The sequence below is a fragment of the Macaca fascicularis genome, chromosome 1 (genome assembly GCF_037993035.2).
Source record: "Macaca fascicularis isolate 582-1 chromosome 1, T2T-MFA8v1.1".
Lineage (NCBI taxonomy): Eukaryota > Metazoa > Chordata > Mammalia > Primates > Cercopithecidae > Macaca > Macaca fascicularis.
In genome coordinates, this window is record NC_088375.1 from 202,688,662 (window position 1) to 202,709,176 (window position 20,515).

The window sequence follows — 20,515 nt, forward strand, 5'->3', positions numbered from 1 at the left end:
AAGTAGTTCACCTCAAACCTCAAGGGAGGAGTTAAGGCAGGCAGGTAAGTTTATGGGGTTTTCTTGTTCAGGGGGTTGCCCCAATACTCATGGACACCAGAAGGGCAGGGAAGTAAGAGTTGAAACCAACCCAATGACACGTAGGAAACAAGCTCAGGAGGATATAGAAATGTACCATTTTATTACAAAGAGGCTCACAAAAATGAAAATAGTATCTCAAAAAGGAAACTAGACTAGCAACCTCCACCTGCAGAATTAGGAGAAGACGGGGCAGGCAGTGTTTCTTGGCTCACTTGAGGCCAGTGGGAAGGTATGAAAACAGAACCAATCTAAAAATGGCTGATGTTACCTTAGGAGCCTGAAAAGAACAGGAGATCCTTGAAGACCCAGCCACCCCTTCTAGAATATTCAATAAGGGCACCTTTCCAAAGCTACTAAGCAGGCACTTCGCATTTCAGGATTTTGTCTTACGGTTGCATAAAAGCATCCCTTTGACCCAGACCTGGCACCCTTTATGGTTCAAGGTTAAGAACTGGGGAAGAATGGGTGGCAACGTGGCCCCTGGAAGAGTTCACCCAGCACAGCTGCCCTGGGCTCAGGGCCTTGGTTTCTGTCCCTGGGGATATTTATATTTAATAAATTTTTATATAAATACACAGAGAAATAGAAAATATAAAATCTGAGGGGTTGGGGGAGAAAGGTGAGGGACTCAGCAGGGAGCCAGAGCTGGAGAGGTCTGTTCAGGCCAACTTGACCTCCTCCTTGACCCTGTGGAGAGAGCAGAGACTGGCATGAGATGACCCAGCCCAGAGCCTCGGGGCAAAAGTGCAGACACAGTGACTTCCACAGGATCCCAGGTGACTACTGGGGGCTGGGGCTCCTAGCTCTGCCTAGAACTGCAGAGCTGGACAGACTGGTCCCTGAAAGAGGCCTTTGTAAGCTGGACCAGCTGTCCCTGTGCCTTTCTTCAGAGTAGTGGGACAAAGGGGCTGGTGCTCCAATGCCAGGGAGATGGCTGCAGGCAGCTCGTTCCTCACCCTTTGGCTTCTGGCTTTTCCTCCTTGGTTTTCTCCTCTTCTGTGACTTCTAGAACACAAGAGTACAGGGATGGCTAAGGGCAGCACCTCTGGAAAGACCCGTGAGGTCTTCATTTACCCTGAGACCCCTTCCCCAACACTACGCTCACTGGACATAAAAGAGAGAAAAGCCCATCCCTGGTCTTCCCAGTGAGCCCTGTAGAGAACAGGTTGGACCGGTTTCCCAGCCTGCTACAGCCAGAATCTGGTGGGCGGAGGCAGCCCCCTGGGAAACTGGGGTGCAGTGCTGGGAAAAGGGCTTGGGTGGTATGTGAGAGCCGTGCTTGGCCAGTAGAGGTTCGTTGTTTTGTGGGCCCTGCCACTTCTGGGAGACACTGAAAGGCTCAAGGAACTGAGGAAGAGCCCCACAGGAGCTGGCAGGGCCTGAGTCACTCCCTCCTCCCACTGCCCTACATAGATTCATCCTCTCAGGCTCAAGACCCAAGTCCCGGCTGAACCCAAACCCACCTTTCTTCTCCTCTGGGTCTTTCTCTTTTTCATCCTCTGTTTTGACTCTCTTGGCTTTTTTGAAGTTGGAAGAGTTCTTGCGGCCCCCCTCTCCCTCCTCTTCAGAATCGGAGAACTCTTCCTCACAGGCAATTCGTTTGTCGGAGGAGCAGACTGGGAGGGAGTGGGAAGCATGGGTGAGAGCAGGCGGGTGCCGATCTAGCTCAGCATCTATGCCCAGTGCTTCCCTGCAGGCCCTCCAAGAGACACCAAGGGAAAGGGAACCAGAGAAGAGGGAGGAGCTCAGGCTCCCTAACCTGTTCCTACAGGCACTGGAACTGGAAACAGATTTCTCCAAGGTGGGGAGCTTGGAGAGTGTGCAGCCAGGAATGGTGGTGGAAGTGGGGGCTGCCTACTGAGTGGAAGGCATAGGGCTCTGCGTCTAGGTCTTACTCGAGATGCGCTTGTCAGGGTCTTCTTCGTCCTCATCGCCACTCTCCTCAGGGATGGCGTCCTCAGGAATCGCCTGCATTTGGACCCCAGGTGCATGCGGCAGCATTCTAAGGTTCTCAAACAGCCGCTGTCTGTGGCCAGTGGGAGAGAGTAGCAGGGCTCTGGTCAGGGACAAACCAAAGTCAGGAATGTTCAACCAAGGGGTGGCTGGAGGATATACTCACTTGATCTTCTCCAGGTACTCATTCGTGTTCTGGTTAGTCATATTGGAAGGACTGATGTGGAGCTTGAAATCCGGTCCAAAGTATTCAAAGTAGTCGTTGTATGGAAGCTCTGATTGGGGCAGGGAGAAGACCGTTAAGAGACCTGGCCACCGCACCTGAACCATTTGCACGTAAGCACCCTAAAGCATTTGTAGGTTTCTCTGGGCCCTTGATCCATCTGTCAAACAGAGGAGAATGCCTCCAAGACACGGTGAGACACGGGTACCTATGGGATTTCCATCTTGTTAACATCACTCTATGTCTATACCAGTGGTGTATATGTCGCTAGGAGAAGGTCCATGTTCCTGGTTTAGGACACTTGAGCCCATGCTCATTATGAACGCTCCCTTCACTCACTACTCCAGTTACTCTACAGAGCAGAAATTCCAAAGCTGTAAATTACCACTGAGAACTTTGTCCAGACCAAAAGCAGAAGGGAGAGGGGACAGAGCTAAAAAGGACTAGGGAAAAAGTGATGGTTATGGTCTGCTGATCACAAGAGGACATGCAGGGGACTCAGTGACTAGTATCAGAAGAACAGTGGTCATATGACCAACGGGGAAGGGGTTATAAACTTAAGGACAGATGAGCTCCAGCTCCCACCCAGCCCAGCCAAACCTGGCCCTGCAGCTATTACCATTAGGGATCTCCGTATCCAGGGCCACAGCTGTCTCGTATGTCCAGCACCGGGCAACATTACGAATGGTGTAACCACCACCTCCCAGCATCAGCATAGGCAGGTTAAAGCTCTTGACAAATTCCACACACTTGGCGTGCCCTTTGGTGGGAGAAGGGGTGCTGAGTTACAGGAGCACCAAGCAGGACCCCGCCCACCCATCCTTGTGCTACCTGGTCTCACCTTTGATGGTTAGATTGAAGCAACCTAACCGATCCCCAGACAGGGAGTCTGAGCCACACTGTAAGACCACCGCGCTAGGTTGGAACATCTCCATTACTTTGGACATGACCTAAAATGATACATCCTGGTCACCACCAACCTCAAGAAAGCAATAGGAGGCTTGGGGTGGAAAGGGTGGGTGCAACACTTTCCCACCCACTCCTACCTTTCCACTCTCCCTCATGCTACGTGGGAGAGAAAAGGGAGTGCCAGGCTGAAGCTCTTGCTTCCCCACTTGGGATTTCAGTTTTCCAATTTGAAAAGTTCTCTAAGACCCTTCTAACTCTAGTAACACTGAACCTAGAATGGCCTCCCTGTCAACTCCCTATATCTCTTCTTCTATTGCCCAAGCTCTAGTGCCACTTCCTTCAGGAAGCCTTCCTGACCCTTAGCTGCATCTACTCTACTCATTCGGTTTTACAGACTTGGAGCCTTACATTATGAGCAAGCACTTTTAGTTTATCTTATTCTCACAAGCAGAGTCTAATATTACTGAGACCGAGACCACACTCCCACTTCTGTAGCCCTTATTAAATACTAGGCACGTAGTAGGTAGTCAGCGTTTGCTGAATGACTACCTGACCTTATCAGGTTAAACAGTTTCTTATTGGCCGGGCGCGGTGGCTCAAGCCTGTAATCCCAGCACTTTGGGAGGCCGAGACGGGTGGATCACGAGGTCAGGAGATCGAGACCATCCTGGCGAACACGGTGAAACCCCGTCTCTACTAAAAAATACAAAAAACTAGCCGGGCAAGATGGCGGGTGCCTGTAGTCCCAGTTACTTGGGAGGCTGAGGCAGGAGAATGGCGTAAACCCAGGAGGCGGAGCTTGCAGTGAGCTGAGATCCGGCCACTGCACTCCAGCCCGGACGACAGAGCGAGACTCCGCCTCAAAAAAAAAAAAAAACAAAAAAAAAAAACAAAAAAACCAGTTTCTTATTGTTTATAAGTGAAGATTTAACTCCTCGGCATGGCATTCAAGGCTCCCTTTGAAATACTGAGCCCAGCATATACTTCCCACCACCTCCTTCAGCATTCCTCCCATATACCACACTGGCCTACATGCTGCCACACTGGTACCTCTGCACTTCTGCTGGTGCTGTTCCTTCCACTAAATGCCACCCTTACTGCCATCACCTCTTTCTTCACATGGGCACCTCCTCGTTTTTCAAAGTCCAACTTAAACATCAGCATCTCTGTGAAATCATCCCCGGCTACCCTCCTGCCAGCCCAGGCAGTAGTTCGTCTTTCATTCCTCTGATCAGCCCTCAGAAACACAGGCACTAGGCCAGCCTGCCCATGGAACATGCCAGACAGCCTTTCCAGAATCTCTGGATGGGCTGACTGGTGAAGGGCTTTCCCAGACAAAGCCAGTCTGCAAAGACTAGGGTAAGTCCTTACTTCTTCAAATGTGCAGACATCAATGTAAGGCAATGAGGAACACGAAAAACCAAGGAGACATACCACTAACCAAAAGAACACAATAATCTCCCAGTAGCCCAAAGAAACAGATATAAAAACAGTACTAATCACAGACTACTAGGTATGTGCCTGCCTTCCCCACTGTAGTCCATGAGGGCAAAGATCGTGTCTAGATATATTTGTATCCAGCAGAAGACCTGACCCATAGAAGGAAACAACAAATATGGGTGTCTGTTCCCCTAACTGAACACACAAAAATCCAGGGTTCAAACACTTCTATCTCCCCACCAGCTTTAGTAAGGAGAGATTCCTGAGGTATGGTGGCGGTGCTTTGCTCCCCCCAACCGCCGACCAATCCCCTGTTTGTAGCCCAAGGGGTGGATAAAGCCACTTACCGGCTTGAAAATGGCCTCATAGGACTCGTCATCAATCCCGTCTCGGAGCGGGTAGTTAACAGCATAATACTTGCCTTTTCCAGCCCCGATATCCTAATTAAGAAGGACATTAAAGTAAAACTGAAGGATGAAGCTTGAAGGAAGGTCAAGGATGGGGGCTGGAGGGATAAAGGAAGATGTTCTAAGAGAGACAAGCTAGGCCCATGATGTGGGCCAAGGCAGAACAGGGGTATCTTGCTAGTACCATTCTCTTCACTGGCAAATCTAACTTCACTGACAAATCATCTCTGGACATAGCGTTCAGCCTACACCCAGGCTGCGAGCTGTTGATGGGACCAGAGATTGAATATCCTACCCTATAGCACAAGATTTCTACCTTGGGATTGGGTTAGAGCTGGCTGGCAGGTGGGTCACAGAAATAACACCCATCCTTGACAACCCTTTCCACTCCAGAGGGCTCTAATGCTCACTCCTCTTCCCCCATGCTCCCTCTCTAGGGTGTTGTGGAGGGAAGGAGAGAGGTCAGAAAGTCCTTCCCAGTAACCTCAAAATAGTGAATGCGCCTGTAAGTCTAGCACTTTGGGAGGCCGAGGTGGGTGAATAACTTGAGGTCAGGAATTCAAGACCAGTCTGGCCAACATGGCGAAACCCCATCTCTACTAAAAATACAAAAATTAGCCGGGCAGAGTGACACACACCTATAATCCCAGCTAAATCCCAGCTATTCGGAGGCTGAGGCACAAGATCGCGTGGAGGCGGGAGGCGGAGGCTGCAGTGAGCCGAGATCATGCCACTGCACTCCAGCCTGGGTGACAGGGAGAGACTGTCTCACAACAACAACAACAAAAGTGAATGCTCGTTTATTCTAACGCTTGCCATGGCAAACAACTGAATTAGTGCCACTTTTTTACCCAAGGGCCACTGGGCATGGCAAAGCAGCTGATTTCACCACATTCATGCTAACAGAAGCAGATGGAACAGTTCAAGGAAGTAGCTTCCAAGGATTCTTATCCTAAGGTTCATGGATGGGCTTCAGTAAGGGGACTTGTCTATTACCTATTCTATATCAGATGTAAGATCTCAAGTACTTTTCTGGAGAGAGAGTCCATAGTTTTCAGTCAAAAGGCTAAACGGGAAAGTGACCCAAAAACATTAAGAACACCTGAGATGTCCTTCAGAGTCCCAATTCCTACCCCCGAACTCAAGGCTTATGAGACACAAGAATAGTGTGATGCAACCTAGCTGTGGCCAAGAGGAAAGTACAGTGAGTCAGGAGACCCCTTCTCCTTTCTCTGGCCCTTTATGTCCCATCATTCCCTTCCTCCAGAATAAAGAAGGGAAAGAGATCAGGGCAAGAGCTTCAGATTGGGACATGGTATTCTGAATGGCAGAAGAGGCAGGAAGCAGTTTTTAGTGGCATGAGATAGGACAGAGAAGTAGAGCTGCCAGCTGAGGGTGAGCTGGTTGGCTCCTAAAGGGCGTTCTCACCCGCAGGTCCCCAGTTCCTGGGAAGTACTCTCCATACTTATGAAAGGACACAGTCATGACCCGGTCTGTGGTATAGAAGGCCTCTTCCACGCCGTCGCCATGGTGAATATCAATGTCAATATACAGCACCCTCTGGTGATACCTAGGGTCAGAAGGGGGTCAGGGGTCTGGGGGCTCTTTGGGGATGGGACGCGCCAAGGGCGCCAGGTCCCAGCTTACCGGGCTGGCTGCCTCCCTCAGGTATCTCTAAGCACCAGAGACGTGGAAACTGGCTGAAGGAAGGTGGAAGAGCGGCCAGGTGTCTCCAGAGGCCTGACCAAGCCGACCAAGTCCGATCTTCCTACTCTACAGCCAGGGTCAACTCCAGCCACACAGGGACACTCTGGAGGCAGGATCTGAGCAGCACCTGCCCCTGATCATGCCGTGGCTCAGTTCAAACCAAGACCCCATCAAGGAGATGATGGCCAGAGACACTCACCGAGCACATCCTAGCCAGCACATCGGTAGGAAAAGCAAACTAGGGAGGCAAGCCCAGGGGGAAAGGGAAATGGGAACCTGGCCTAAGGTGCTCTTCCAAGAGACAAGGCCAGGCAGGCATACTTTAGCAGTTCCAGGATGGCCAAGACGATATCATTGACGTAACAGAAGCCAGATGCCTCAGACTTCTTTGCATGGTGCAGGCCCCCAGCCCAATTCACAGCGATGTCCGTCTGCTGCTTATTAAGTTTCACAGCACTTGCTGGGCATGGGAAGAGAGAACATAAGCTGGTTACTAAGCCACTCTCCCCTTCTTCCAAGAAGCCCAGGGAACCAAGTGAGAGGTTAAGACCTGCCTATTCAACAGCTGTATTGTACAATTCATAGATTAGTCCCCTCCCTCCCACCCTACTCCAGCAGGAAATAAACATGACACTGGCTACTCTTAAAATACTATTTTCCAAACTGAGGGTAGTAACCCATTAGCAGGCCTTAAAATTGATTTAGTGCATCATTATTAGTATATATATATTTTTAATGAAATAGCATAGAAAAAAATATCAGAGTAACAGTAAAGGTAACTGCTCTTTTGTAAAACTGGCTTCAGAGTGAGTGAGTGTGTGCATGCATGCATATGTGTTATATGTATCCTGGATTGCATGTGTAAATTTATTTCTTACTATGGCTCATGGTCAAGGAACTTTGAAAAAATACCAAAGATAGGCTACGTGCGGTGGCTCACGCCTGTAATCCCAGAACTTTGGGAGGCCGAGGTGGGCAGATCACCTGAGGTCAAGAGTTCAAGACCAGCCTGGCCAACATGGTGAAACCCTGTCTCTACTAAAAATACAAAAAAAAAATTAGCTGGGCGTGGTGGTACACACCTGTAGTCCCAGCTACTTGGGGAGGCTGAGGCAGAAGAATCGCTTGAACCCAGGAAGCGGAGGTTGCAGTGAGCCAAGATCACGCCACTGCACTCCAGCCTGGGTGACAGAGGGAGACTCTACTTCAAAAAAAAAAAAAGAAAGAAAGAAAGGAAGAAAAAAAAATGACCAAAGATAGTGCCGATACACTAGGTCAAAAAGCACTAGCACGGCCGGGCGCGGTGGCTCAAGCTTGTAATCCCAGCACTTTGGGAGGCCAAGACGGGCGGATCACGAGGTCAGGAGATCAAGACCATCCTGGCTAACACGGTGAAACCCCGTCTCTACCAAAAAAAGACAAAAAACTAGCCGGGCGAGGTGGCGGGCGCCTGTAGTCCCAGCTACTCGGGAGGCTGAGGCAGGAGAATGGCGGGAACCCGGAAGGCGGAGCTTGCAGTGAGCTGAGATCCGGGCACCTTGCTCCAGCCTGGGTGACAGAGCGAGACTCCGTCTCAAAAAAAAAAAAAAAAAAAAAAAGCATTAGCACAAATAGGCCCCAGAAGAAGTAAAAGAGAAATACACACTCATGTGTGCAAGTGCATTTGTGGCAGTGTTAATTTTTTTTTTTTTTTTTTGAGACGGAGTCTCGCTCTGTAGCCCAGGCTGGAGTGCAGTGGCCGGATCTCAGCTCACTGCAAGCTCTGCCTCCCGGGTTCATGCCATTCTCCGGCCTCAGCCTCCCGAGTAGCTGGGACTACAGCGCCCGCCACCTCGCCCGGCTAGTTTTTTGTATTTCTTAGTAGAGACGGGGTTTCACCATGTTATCCAGGATGGTCTCGATCTCCTGACCTCATGATCCACCCGTCTCGGCCTCCCAAAGTGCTGGGATTACAGGCTTGAGCCACCGCGCCCGGCCGGCAGTGTTAATTTTTTGTTGTTGTTTTTTGAGATGGAGTCTCACTCTGTCACTCAGGCTAAAGTGCAGTGGCGCGATCTCGGCTCACTGCAACCTCCACCTCCCAGGTTCAAGCAATTCTCCTGCCTCAGCCTCCCAAGTAGCTGGGATTATAGGCGTGCGCCACCACGCCTGGCTAATTTTTGTATTTTTTAGTAGAGATGGGGTTTCACTATGTTGGCCAGGCTGGTCTCAAACTCCTGACCTCAGGTGATCCACCTGCCTCGGCCTCCCAAAGGATTGAGATTACAGGCGTGAGCCACCGTGTCCGGCTGCAGTGTTGATTTTAACAGCAATAAAAGCATAGATAGATCCAAATTATCAAGAAGAGGGACAGATTAGATCAACTCAAGTAAATCCACAACATGGAATAATCATAGAGCCACAAGAAAGCAAGCTGTAGAAAACTACAGACAATTTCGTTAAGTAGGAAATGCAGGCATAAAACCATATATATGTGATATGTATATAACCTACTTTTGTAAAATGTAGATGTTGTATATGTGTTATACAGATATAAACACACACACCAAAGAATGGCCAAACACCAACATGGTGACAGAGGTTATCCACCAACCCTGGGACTATGGGTGACTGTGTTTTTTTCTGTGCACTTCTTTGTTTTCTGCGATTATACTGGCCGGGCAGCGGGGGTGGACACAATGATTATATTGGTGGGGGATCACAGGGAAATAAATATTTAAGAAAGGGAGTCATCCTGGAGATAACCCAAAAGTTGCAAATGGAAGTGGGAGACACGTGGGGAGTATTTCTGACCTCTAAAGGTAATGACCATACTTTTTCATAGGACAGATTCACAGATGATGACACTTCCATTTTTATAGCACTTTGCAGTTCACAAATTGCTTTTACATACAGCATCTTAACAACCCCAGGAGGTCTGCAGGGAACTCCTGTACATAAGATCTCTTAGTAGGAGAGGACAGTCAAGGACACCTGTCAGTACCATGTCAGAGATTGAACTTGGGCTGGGACTGAACCAGAAGGACATTTTAGAGACTTTTTAAACTTTTTTTTTTTTTTTGGAGACAGAGTCTTGCTCTGTTGCCCAGGCTAGAGTGTAGTGGTGTGACCACGACTCACTGCAGCCTCAACCTACTGGGTTTAAGCCTCAGCCTCCTGAGTAGCTGGGACTACAGGCACAAGCCACCATGCCCAGCTAATTGTTTTTACTTTATTTTTCTGTAGACACGAGGGTCTCACTACGTTGCCCAGGCTGGTCTTGAATTCCTGACCTCAAGCAATCCTCCTCCTCAGCCTCTCAAAGTGCTGGGATTACAGGTGTGAGACATTACACCAGCCACTTTAGAGACTTAAGTAAAAACCACAGGACCAATCTACATGGTTTCAGATCAGCCAACTGGGATAGCAGCCTAAAAGGCAGACCTCACTAGAACAACCCAGTCTACCCCTGGGGGGAGGATGAATATTCCTTACCCACAGAACCACCAGTAGACAACTGACAGAACTCAAACAGGCCGTCGAATACTGGACAGTCCTCACCAACGTTGACTTGAAAGAAATAAGCAAAAGGTTAGTTTCCACAATTTCCTTTAGTTTACATATTTATGAGCTGATGGAAAAAAACATAGACTTTAAATTCAGGAGGTGTGGGTTCTAGTCCAGGCTCTACTACTTAGTGGCTATATGACTGCATCAAGTTGTTTAACATCTTTGCGCTTTAGTCCATCATTATTTTTTTCTTTTTTAGAGCCAGGGGCTTGCTCTGTTGCCCAGGCTGGAGTGCAGTGGTGCAAACATGGTTCACGTGCAGTAGCCTTGATCTTAACCTCCTGGGCTCCAGAAATCCTTCCACCTCAGTCTCCTAAGTACTTTGGACTACATACAGGTGCATGTCACTATACCCGGCTAATTTTTTTTGTTTTTTTGTAGAGACAGAGTCTCATTATGTTCCCTGGGTCTCATGCAGTCTTCCTGCCTTAGCCTCCCAATAGGCATGTGCACACCTGGTCTGAGCCCATTATCTGTAACAAGCAGTACTGATATCCCAAACTCACCCACTGGTCAGAAAATTAACATAAATCTAATATGGAGAAGCAGTTAGCAACTTGGAAAATGTTGGTTCATTTCTGGAGGGAGAAAAATTTACCCTCTGGACCTCACGCCTGCTGACAAACAAGGGGCAAGAACAGAGACTCAGAGAACATTGTTCACTGGGCACTTACAATGCGTCAGACACTGCGCTACATGCGTTAAATACCCGAGATCATCCATCTTCACACAAGCTTCTGAGGTAAGATTTGGTCCCATCTTATAAGTAGGGAGACAGGGCCTGGCACAGTGGCTCACACCTGTAATCCCAGTACTTTGGGAGGCTGAGGCAGGAGGATCACTTGAGGCCGGGAGTTCGAGACCAGCCTGGGCAACATGGCGAAACCCCATCTCTACCAAAAACATAACAATTAGCCAGGTGTGGAGGCAGGTGCCTGTAATCCCGGCTACTTGGGAGGCTGAGGCACAAGAACCGCTTGAACCCAGGAGGCACAGGTTGCAGTGAGCTGAGATCACGCAACTGCACTCCAGCCTGGGCGAGACAGAAACCCTGTCTCAAAAAAAAAAAAAAAAAAAAAGAAAAAAAGTAGGGAAACAGGTTCAGAGAGGTGAACTGTTAGTAAATGGCAGAAGCAGTATGCAAGCCTCAAGCTTTGGTTTGTCTGTTTTGTTTTGTTTTTGAGACAGAGTCTCGCTCTTGTTACCCAGGCTGGAGTGCAGTGACGCAATCTTGGCTCACTTCAATCTCTGCCCTCAAGTTTCAAGCGATTCTCCTGCCTCAGCCTCCGGAGTAACTGGGATTACAGGCACCTACCCCCACCACGCCTGGCTGATTTCCGCATTCTTAGTAGAGACGGGGTTTCGCATGTTGGCCAGGCTGGTCTCGAACTACTGATCCTGTGATCCACCCGCCTCGGCCTCCCAAAGTGCTGGGATTACAGGCGTGAGCCGCCGCGCCCAGCTGGTTTGTCTGTCTTAAAAGCCTGTGAAAGGCCGGGCGCGGTGGCTCACGCCTGTAATCCCAGTACTTTGGGAGGCCGAGGCGGGCGGATCACAAGGTCAGGAGATCGAGACCACAGTGAAACCCCGTCTCTACTAAAAATACAAAAAATTAGCCGGGCGCGGTGGCGGGCGCCTGTAGTCCCAGCTACTCAGGAGGCTGAGGCAGGAGAATGGCGTGAACCCAGGAGGTGGAGCTTGCAGTGAGCCGAGATCGCCCCACTGCACTCAAACCTGGGCGACAGCGTGAGACTCCGTCTCAAAAAAAAAAAAAAAAAAAAAAAAAAAAAAAAAGCCTGTGAAAATATATCCTGGCCCTTTTCTAAGTCCTTTCACATATACAACCTCATGTGATCCTCACAACTCTATGAGCTGGACAAGACAGATATCAACCCCACTGCGCGGAGGAACAGATACCGAGCAGTTAAGTGATTTGCCCAAGGTTATAAAACCAGGCAGTAGCAGAACCAGAATCAGGGTCCCGGTGTCTTGACTCCCATAGTCCAGTGTCTTACTGTTACATTCACAGTGACAACTGGAGTAAAGTTATTTTGAGCCTAATGGGGTAAAAGTACCAAGTAGTACATAATGTGGAAACATATGCAAACAACAAGGCAAATGAAATGAAAACAGGAAGGAAAGCACACCTGGAGCTTGTAGACTCAGACCTAGAGGAACTTTATAGCTCCAAACCTCTTACAGAAAAGGTAACTGCCAGCCGGGTGTGGTGGCTCATGCCTGTAATCCCAGCACTTTGGGAGGCCAAGGTGGGTGGATCACTTGAGGTCAGGAGTTCGAGACCAGCCTGGCCAACATGACAAAACCCCATCTCTACTAAAAATACAAAAATGAGCCAGGCATGAGCTTGTAATCCCAGCTACTTGGGAGGCTGAGGCAGGAGAATCACTTGAACCCAAAACGCGGAAGTTGCAGTGAGCCGAGATCGTACCCCTGCACTCCAGCCTGGGCGACAGGGTGAGACTCCGTCTCAAAAACAAAAAAAGTAACTGCTGAGACATCGATGAGCTACAGGAAGTCAGAGGCAGGAAGTATGGGCCTGCATACTTATTCTCTTGCCCAGCCTTCTACTGTACCCACTGTTACTGACAAGAATTCCAAAAGCAGAGGAAGGAGCAGCCCTGGGGTGACAGCAGAAGAGCCCAGTTTGGACCGTGCTGGTAAACTCTCAAGACACAGTTGAAGCTCAAGATCTACAATGACTACAAGAGTTACCAGCTCTGGTTCTGCCCTAAACTTGGAGGGTGCCAAGATCTGGTGCTCTGCAGAAGCGTGGCTGCATGAGGGAGTGTGCAGCGGGTGGGTCATTTCCTCACTTCCTGGGTAAACGCTGGGAGACTGTGTAAATAAGAACTTTGGTCCCTGGGCCCCAGCTGTTTATCCATTGGCGACTGATTTCCCTCTCTGGCCACTTCCTCCTGCACAGGGTTTCCAAAGCTTTGTTTATACTCTTATTTGGGATATGGAGCCTCCATGGGAAGGAATGGGTGTTTTGGAGGTGAGAAAAAAAAATATTTTTCTTCAGGCCCCAAACCAACATGTGGCTGAAATGACCAGCCCATTTATTCCCAGTCAATAAACTATGTGATTAGAGATGGAAAGGGGGCAAATGGAAGAGCAGATACTCATGTGAGCTAATCTGTGAGGCTAGGGAGGACTTTTCTATGGGTTTCTCTCTTTCCACTATATACACTTTTCTCATGCTCAGGCTAGTTTTAGACTAAAGGGAAGCAATACTGGGTGAGAGGTGGAGGCAGAGAAGGCAGTCAAATGCTCACTGTAGAAAGAGGTGTGGGGATTAAACACTAACCTCAGGATAGTGCTTATACCTTGGCAGTGCTGGTAATGGGGTGGGGGGCTGGGGGAGTGGGAGAGAAAGGGTATGTGATCAAGGAAAGATGCCCAAGGGGGCATCAACTGTATTAATAATGTTTTCTTTCTCAGGCTGGGTAGTGGGCACATGGATGTTCATTATATTATTATTATTATTTTATTTTTATTTTTTTGAGACAGAGTCTGGCTTTGTTGCCCAGGCTGGAGTGCAGTGGCGGGATCTCAGCTCACTGCAAGCTCCGCCTCCCGGGTTCATGCCATTCTCCTGCCTCAGCCTCCCGAGTAGCTGGGACTACAGGCACCCACCATCACGCCCGGCTAATTTTTTGTATTTTTAGTAGAGATGGGGTGTCACCGTGTTAGCCAGGGTGGTCTCGATCTCCTGATCTCGTGATCCATCCGCCTCAGCCTCCCAAAGTGCTGGGCGTGAGCCACTGCGCCCAGCCGATGTTCGTTATATTATTATTTATTTATTTATTTATTTTGAGACGGGGTCTCACTCTGTCGCCCAGGATGGAGTGCGGTGGCACCATCCCGGCTCACTGCAAGCTCCGCCTCCTGGGTTGACGCCATTCTCCCGCCTCAGCCTCCCGAATAGCTGGGACTACAGGCGCCTGCCACCACGCCCAGCTAATTTTTTGTATTTTTAGTAGAGACGGGGTTTCACCGTGTTAGCCAGGATGGTCTCCATCTCCTGATCCGCTCACCTTGACCTCCCAAAGTGTATTATATTATTTTTTATGCTTTTTGTGTGTGTCTAAAATATGTTTGGTTTTTTTTGTTTTTTTTTTCCTTTGAGATGGAGTCTTGCTCTGTCGCCCAGGCTGAAGTGCAGTGGTGCGATCTTGGCTCACTGCAACCTCTGCCTTCCAGGTTCAAACAATTCTCATGCCTCAGCCTCCTGAGTAGCTGGGATTACAGGCACACACGCCACCACACATGGCTAATTTTTGTACTTTTGGTAGAGACAGGGTTTCGCCATGCTGGCCAGGCTGGTCTCAAACTCCTGGCCTCAAGTGATCCACCTGTCTCAGCCTCCCAAAGTGCTGGGATTACAGGCATGAGCTACCTTGCCTGGCCTGTGTGTCTAAAATATTTTATATACACTATATTTTTTAAAACTCCAGAATTGGGGGCCTAGAGTTCCATTCTGCAGTCTATCATCACCTTGCTGTGTGACTGGGAAAGTTTACATGTCTGTAAAATGGATGAGAATGTCTCCTAATTTTTTACCAATCCCTTTTATCATGTTTTCACCATAAGCCCCCTAAGTGCATTTATTTGTGTTCCCATTTTCACTTGCTAAATACTAGGTCAGAACTTCTGGTCAAGGCTCTCAAGGTGACCAGAAAGGGTTTATTACATTTCAGCCACAAGCAAGAAAACCTGACTTACTCGATCTTATCACAAGCATAACTTCCTAGGTTAGGTGTGTGGGATGTTTTTGTGTGTGTGTGTGTGTGGTTTATTTTTTGGATTGTTTGTTTTTGTTTTTTGAGAAGGAGTCTCGCTCTGTCACCCAGGCTGGAGTGCAGTGGCGCGATCTCAGCTCATGGCAAGATCCGCCTGTCAGGTTCACGCCATTCTGCTGCCTCAGCCTCCCGAGTACCTGGGACCACAAGCACCTGCCACCACTCCCGGCTAATTTTTTGTATTTTTTTTAGTAGAGACAGGGTTTCACCGTGTTAGCCAGGATGGTCTCCATCTCCTGACCCCGTGATCCGCCCACCTCGGCCTCCCAAAGTGCTGGGATTACAGGCATGAGCCACCGCACCTGGCCATGTGTGTTTTTTTTAATCGAGACAAGTTCTTGCCACGTTGCCCAGGCTGGAGTGTGGTGGCGAAATGAGACCATACCTCAATGCAGGCTTGAACTAGGCTCAAGGGATCCTCCTGCCTCAGGCTCCTGAGTAGCCAGAATCACAGGCATGTGCCACCATGCCCAACTAATTTTTTACTTTTTTTTTTTTTAAAGAGATGGGGGTCTCACTATGCTGCCCAGGCTGGTCTTGAACTCCTGGCCTCAAGCTATCCCTCCTGCACTGGCATTACAGGTGCATTCTACTACATCCAGCGCCTAGGTTAGATATTGGTACATATTCTAAGGAAGGGCAAGTTAAGGAGTAAGAGGAATTTGAGGCCAGGCGCGGTGGCTCACGCCTGTAATCCCAGCACTTTGGGAGGCCGAGGTGGGCAGATCACGAGGTCAGGAGATCGAGACCATCCTGGCTAACACGGTGAAACCCCATCTCTACTAAAAATACAAAAAATTAGCTGGGCATGGTGGTGCGCACCTGTAGTCCCAGCTACTTGGAGGCTGAGGCAGGAGAATGGCGTGAACCTGGGAGGCAGAGCTTGCAGTGAGCCGAGATCGCGCCACTGCACTCCAGCCTGGGCGACAAAGCAAGACTCCGTCTCAAAAAAAAAAAAAAAAAAAAAAAAAGAGGAATTTGAGGCTGCAGTGAGCTATGATCTTGCCACTGTACTTACCCTGGATGATAAACTATCTCTAAAAACAAGAATAAAAATAAAAATAATTCTTTTTTTAAAAAGAGCTCATTACTGTCTTCGTAGATACCGCAGGTTATAAAGCACTATGTTAAGTGACATCTAAAGTCTTTGTCTACTCTGACCCTCCATAACCCTATGAATCAACTCAGTGAGGTACTCTGAAGTCCTTAGAGAGGCTTATTCTTCCTACCCCCCATTTCTGATGACAGAAAAATCCAAGACCTAATTATTTTAATTAGAAAAAAATTTTTTTTTAGAGATCAGGTCTCACTATATTGCCCAAACTAGCCTTGAACTCCTGGGCTCAAGCAATCTTCCTGCTTCAGCCTCCTGAGTAGTTGGGACTATAGGTGCCCAGACCAAATTTTTTTTTTTGAGATGGAGTCCCGCTCTGTCACCCAGGCCGGAGTGCAGTGGCACGATCTCAGCTCACTGCAACCTCTGCCTCCTGGGTTCAAACAATTCTCCTGCCTCCGCCTCCTGAGTAGCTGGGATTACAGGCATGTACCACCAAACCAAGCTAATTTTTGTATTTTTAGTAGAGATGGGGTTTCACTATGTTGGCCAGGCTGGTCTCAAACTCCCGACCCCAGGTGATCTGCCTGCCTTGGCCTCCCAAAGTGCTGGGATTATAGGTGTGAGCCACCATGCCCAGCCAGACTGAATTTTTAATGTACAACTTTAGAATGCTGGATTCAGAAAAATTGGAGCACCAGAGCAGAACCTGCACACTCCTAAGGGCATAGTATTTTGTCTGCCTTGATGAGTTTGTAAATAATAAAAATAGTAAGTCATAATAGCAAAAGCAATTATGCAACAGCAAGATATCAAAAGCAATTCATTGAGGGTAGATACTTTAAATACATTATCTGGCCGGGCGCGGTGGCTCAAGCCTGTAATCCCAGCACTTTGGGAGGCCGAGACGGGTGGATCACGAGGTCAGGAGATCGAGACCATCCTGGTGAACACAGTGAAACCCCGTCTCTACTAAAAAACTACAAAAAACTAGCCGGGCGAGGTGGCGGGCGCCTGTAGTCCCAGCTACTCGGGAGGCTGAGGCAGGAGAATGGCGTGAACCCGAGAGGCGGAGCTTGCAGTGAGCTGAGATCCGGCCACCGCACTCCAGCCTGGGCGACAGAGCGAGACTCCGTCTCAAAAAAAAAAATAAATAAAATAAATAAATAAATAAATAAATACATTATCTTCACTTATCCCCTCATCCTTCACTAGGAAATAGGCACTAATGTCTTTTTTTTTTTTTTTTGGTCTCACTCTGTTGCCCAGGCTAGAGTGTAGTAGTACAATCACGGCTCACTGCAGCCTCGACCTTCCAGGCTCAAAAGATCCTCCCTCCTCAGCCTCCCGAGTAGCTGGGACCACAGGTGTGCACCACCATGCCCAGCTAATTTTTTAATTTTTTTGTAGAGATGGGGGTCTCACTATATTGCCCAGGCTGGTCTCAAACTCCTGGCTGGGCTCAAGCAATCCTCCCACCTTGGGCTTCCAAAGTGCTAGGATTACAGGCATGAACCGCTGTGCCTGTCCTGTCTTCCTCTTAAAGAGGGAAAACAGGTCGGGCACGGTGGCTCACGCCTATAATCCCAGCACTTTGGGAAGCCAAAGCCGGTGGATCACCTGAGGTTAGGAGTTCGAGACCAGCCTGACTAACATGGAGAAACCTAAAAATACAAAATTAGCCGGGTGTGGTGGCACATCCCTGTAATCCCAGCTACTCGGGAAGCTGAGGCAGGATAATCACTTGAATCCGGGAGGCGGAGGTTGTGGTGAGCAGAGATCGCCCCATTGCACTCCAGCCTGGGCAACAAGAGTGAAACTCTGTCTCAGGAAAAAAAAAAAAAAAAAAAAGGAGGGGGCAGGGAAATAACACCAGAGGGGCCAGGAGACCAAAGATTCAAACTAAGACATGAAAGCTTATTTTCTTACTTTAATAGCAAGCTGCTTCTCTAGTGACAGCCCACTCTGCTGAGAATAGAGCCTGATCCTTGGCCTAAATGGGTTATGGAAACCTCTAAAGCCATCTACAGGAAAGGCATGAATTTGCCTCATCTTGGAGGGAAATAAGACCCTGCAATTCAGAGCAAACACCTCACTCACAGCAGCTGGCAGCTCCTGGAGTTGTCAGTAGCAAAGAAGCTTAATGCTTCAAGGAAGGTCTCTGTGGTTCTGTCATCAATACCACTGTACAGTTATTATTAGTTATAATAATAGTTATAAATACCTTTCTTCCTTGGGAATAAGACTACCTTGTGGTCAGCAGCAATAAACAAGTGCCGCATATTTTCTGACACTTCAATCTAAGCTGTCATAAATTAATCAAAACTTCTTCTGGTCAATGCTGTTACACTATATGAAGTCTTAGGTGCTAAGAGATAATTTCTAAAATAACACAAGGGGGAAGTCAGGTATGATAGTTTTGTTCTAGAATCTGTCCTGAGTGGCCTCTAAATTCTCAATCAATACCCACTAAGTTAAAACAGTTACAGTTGGACAGAAATCAGAGATCACGTGGCCCAGTCCACTTTACAAAAATCTGAGAAGTGACTTGCCCAGTCAGCTGAGAGTTAGAGTTAAATTTTACTGTATCTACTGTCTCTCCGTCCCAGGTCAGTGCTTTTTCCACTACAATAATTACAGTACTCTTGGGACAGTGTTGTGAACATAACCAGAAAAAGTACTACCTCTATTGTTCACAAATCAGGAAACATGAAAAACCCGACTTGAGGGGAAAAAGCACTCTGGCACCTTTAGGAGGTAGGGGAAATCTGGTGTCCACTGAATGGGAGGTGCCAGGACAGCAGAGCGGGCCTCTGCAGTGGAAAGTAAGATGCAACTGGGGGCTTGGGAGTGTGGAGGAAAAGAATGGACTTACATCTCTGCATCTGCTTGCTGTACTCCGACATGTTATCTGGACGGATGGAGCGCAAGAATTTAATGTAGTCGTCACTATGGTACTTGGTCATCTCCTCAGCATTGGCTTTGTGAGGGCGCTAGAGGGCAGAAGGGAGAAAGGGCAAGTTATTTTTGACCACGGCCAGTCCACTCAATCTAGTTTGAATATTTCTATTTCCTGCGCAGCACGGAGCTAGGTGCTATAAAGAATAAAAAGAAATAACTGATTAGATTCAGGCCTCAAGAGATTTACAAGATAACTAGGCAAACAAGATTACCAAAGGAGACAGAGTATCAGAAGGCCTAGAGTAACTCAAGCTCTGTTGCTTAGGCAAGTTACTATCTCTTGAACCTCCATTTCCTCATTTATTAAACAGGGACAACATGGACCACACAGGGAAGTTAAGAGAATCGGAAGAGGTTGTTAAATCTCTTTGTAAACTGTAAGGTGCTTCACAAAATTATTATTATTATTTATTTATTTATTTATTTATTTATTTATTTTATACGGAGTCTCACTCTGTTGCCCAGGCTAGAGTGCACTGGGACAATCTCGGCTGACTGCAAGCTCCGCCTTGTATTTTTAGTAGAGACGGAGTTTCACAGTGTTAGCCGGGATGGTCTCGATCTCCTGACCTCGCGATCTGCCCGCCTCGGCCTCCCAAAGTTCTGGGATTACGGGCATGAGCCTCCACGCCAGGCCTTTTTTTTTCTGTTTTCTTTTTTTGTTTTTTTTTTTTTGAGGCAGAGTCTCAATCTGTCACCCAGGCTGGAGTGCAATGGCGCGATCTCGGCTCATTGCAACCTTCGCCTCCCGGGTTCAAGAGATTCTCCTGCCTCAGCCTCCCGAGTAGTTGGGATTACAGGTGCCCACTACCAAGCCAGCTAATTTTTGTAGTTTTGGTAGAGACAGGGTTTTGCCATGTTGGTCAGGCTGGTCTCGAACTGCTGACCTCAGGTGATCCGCCGGCCTCAGCCTCCCAAAGTGCTGGATTACAGGCGTGAGCCACCGTGCTCGGCCTACAAAATTATTACTTTTTATTATTAAATATTATATAAAACTGGCTGGGTGTGGTGGCTCATGCCTATAATCCCAGCACTTTGGGAGGCTGAGGCGGGCAGATCACCTGAGGTTAGGAGTTCAAGACCAGCCTGACCAATATAATGAAACCTGGTCTCTACAAAAAACACAAAAATTAGCTGGGCGTGGTGACATGCACCTGTAATCCCAACTACTCAGGAGGCTGAGACAGGAAAATCGCTTGAACCCAGGAGGTGGAGGTTGCAGCAAGCTGAGATTGCGCCACTGTACTCTATCCTGGGCAACAAGAGCGAAACTCCCTCTCAAAAATTAAAAATAAATATGTATATATATGTATCATAAAATTATGGACAAAATGGCTCCAAGAGTTCATGAAAAAAGGGTATCTAATGACAACTGAAACAGATGGGAAATCCTTTATAAGTCATCACA

The 20,515-nt window shown here is 48.2% G+C and overlaps 1 protein-coding gene across 2 annotated transcripts in view; it reads right to left on the minus strand.

Moving 5' to 3' along the window:
• Positions 1 to 162: 162 nt before the first annotated feature.
• Positions 163 to 20,515, minus strand: part of HDAC1 (histone deacetylase 1) — a 44,403-nt gene continuing 24,050 nt past the window's right edge. For both annotated transcript variants that reach the window (XM_005544105.5, XM_005544106.5), the window contains exons 3-14: positions 19,022 to 19,139; positions 10,195 to 10,269; positions 7,042 to 7,180; positions 6,442 to 6,583; positions 4,954 to 5,046; positions 3,099 to 3,207; positions 2,877 to 3,017; positions 2,201 to 2,309; positions 1,977 to 2,107; positions 1,545 to 1,697; positions 1,038 to 1,086; positions 163 to 768 (exon numbers count right to left, since the gene is read on the minus strand). In XM_005544105.5, the coding sequence (XP_005544162.1) occupies positions 741 to 768; positions 1,038 to 1,086; positions 1,545 to 1,697; positions 1,977 to 2,107; positions 2,201 to 2,309; positions 2,877 to 3,017; positions 3,099 to 3,207; positions 4,954 to 5,046; positions 6,442 to 6,583; positions 7,042 to 7,180; positions 10,195 to 10,269; positions 19,022 to 19,139 (1,287 nt within the window). In that variant the 3' untranslated portion in view covers positions 163 to 740. The remainder of the gene's footprint in view (positions 769 to 1,037; positions 1,087 to 1,544; positions 1,698 to 1,976; positions 2,108 to 2,200; positions 2,310 to 2,876; positions 3,018 to 3,098; positions 3,208 to 4,953; positions 5,047 to 6,441; positions 6,584 to 7,041; positions 7,181 to 10,194; positions 10,270 to 19,021; positions 19,140 to 20,515) is intronic.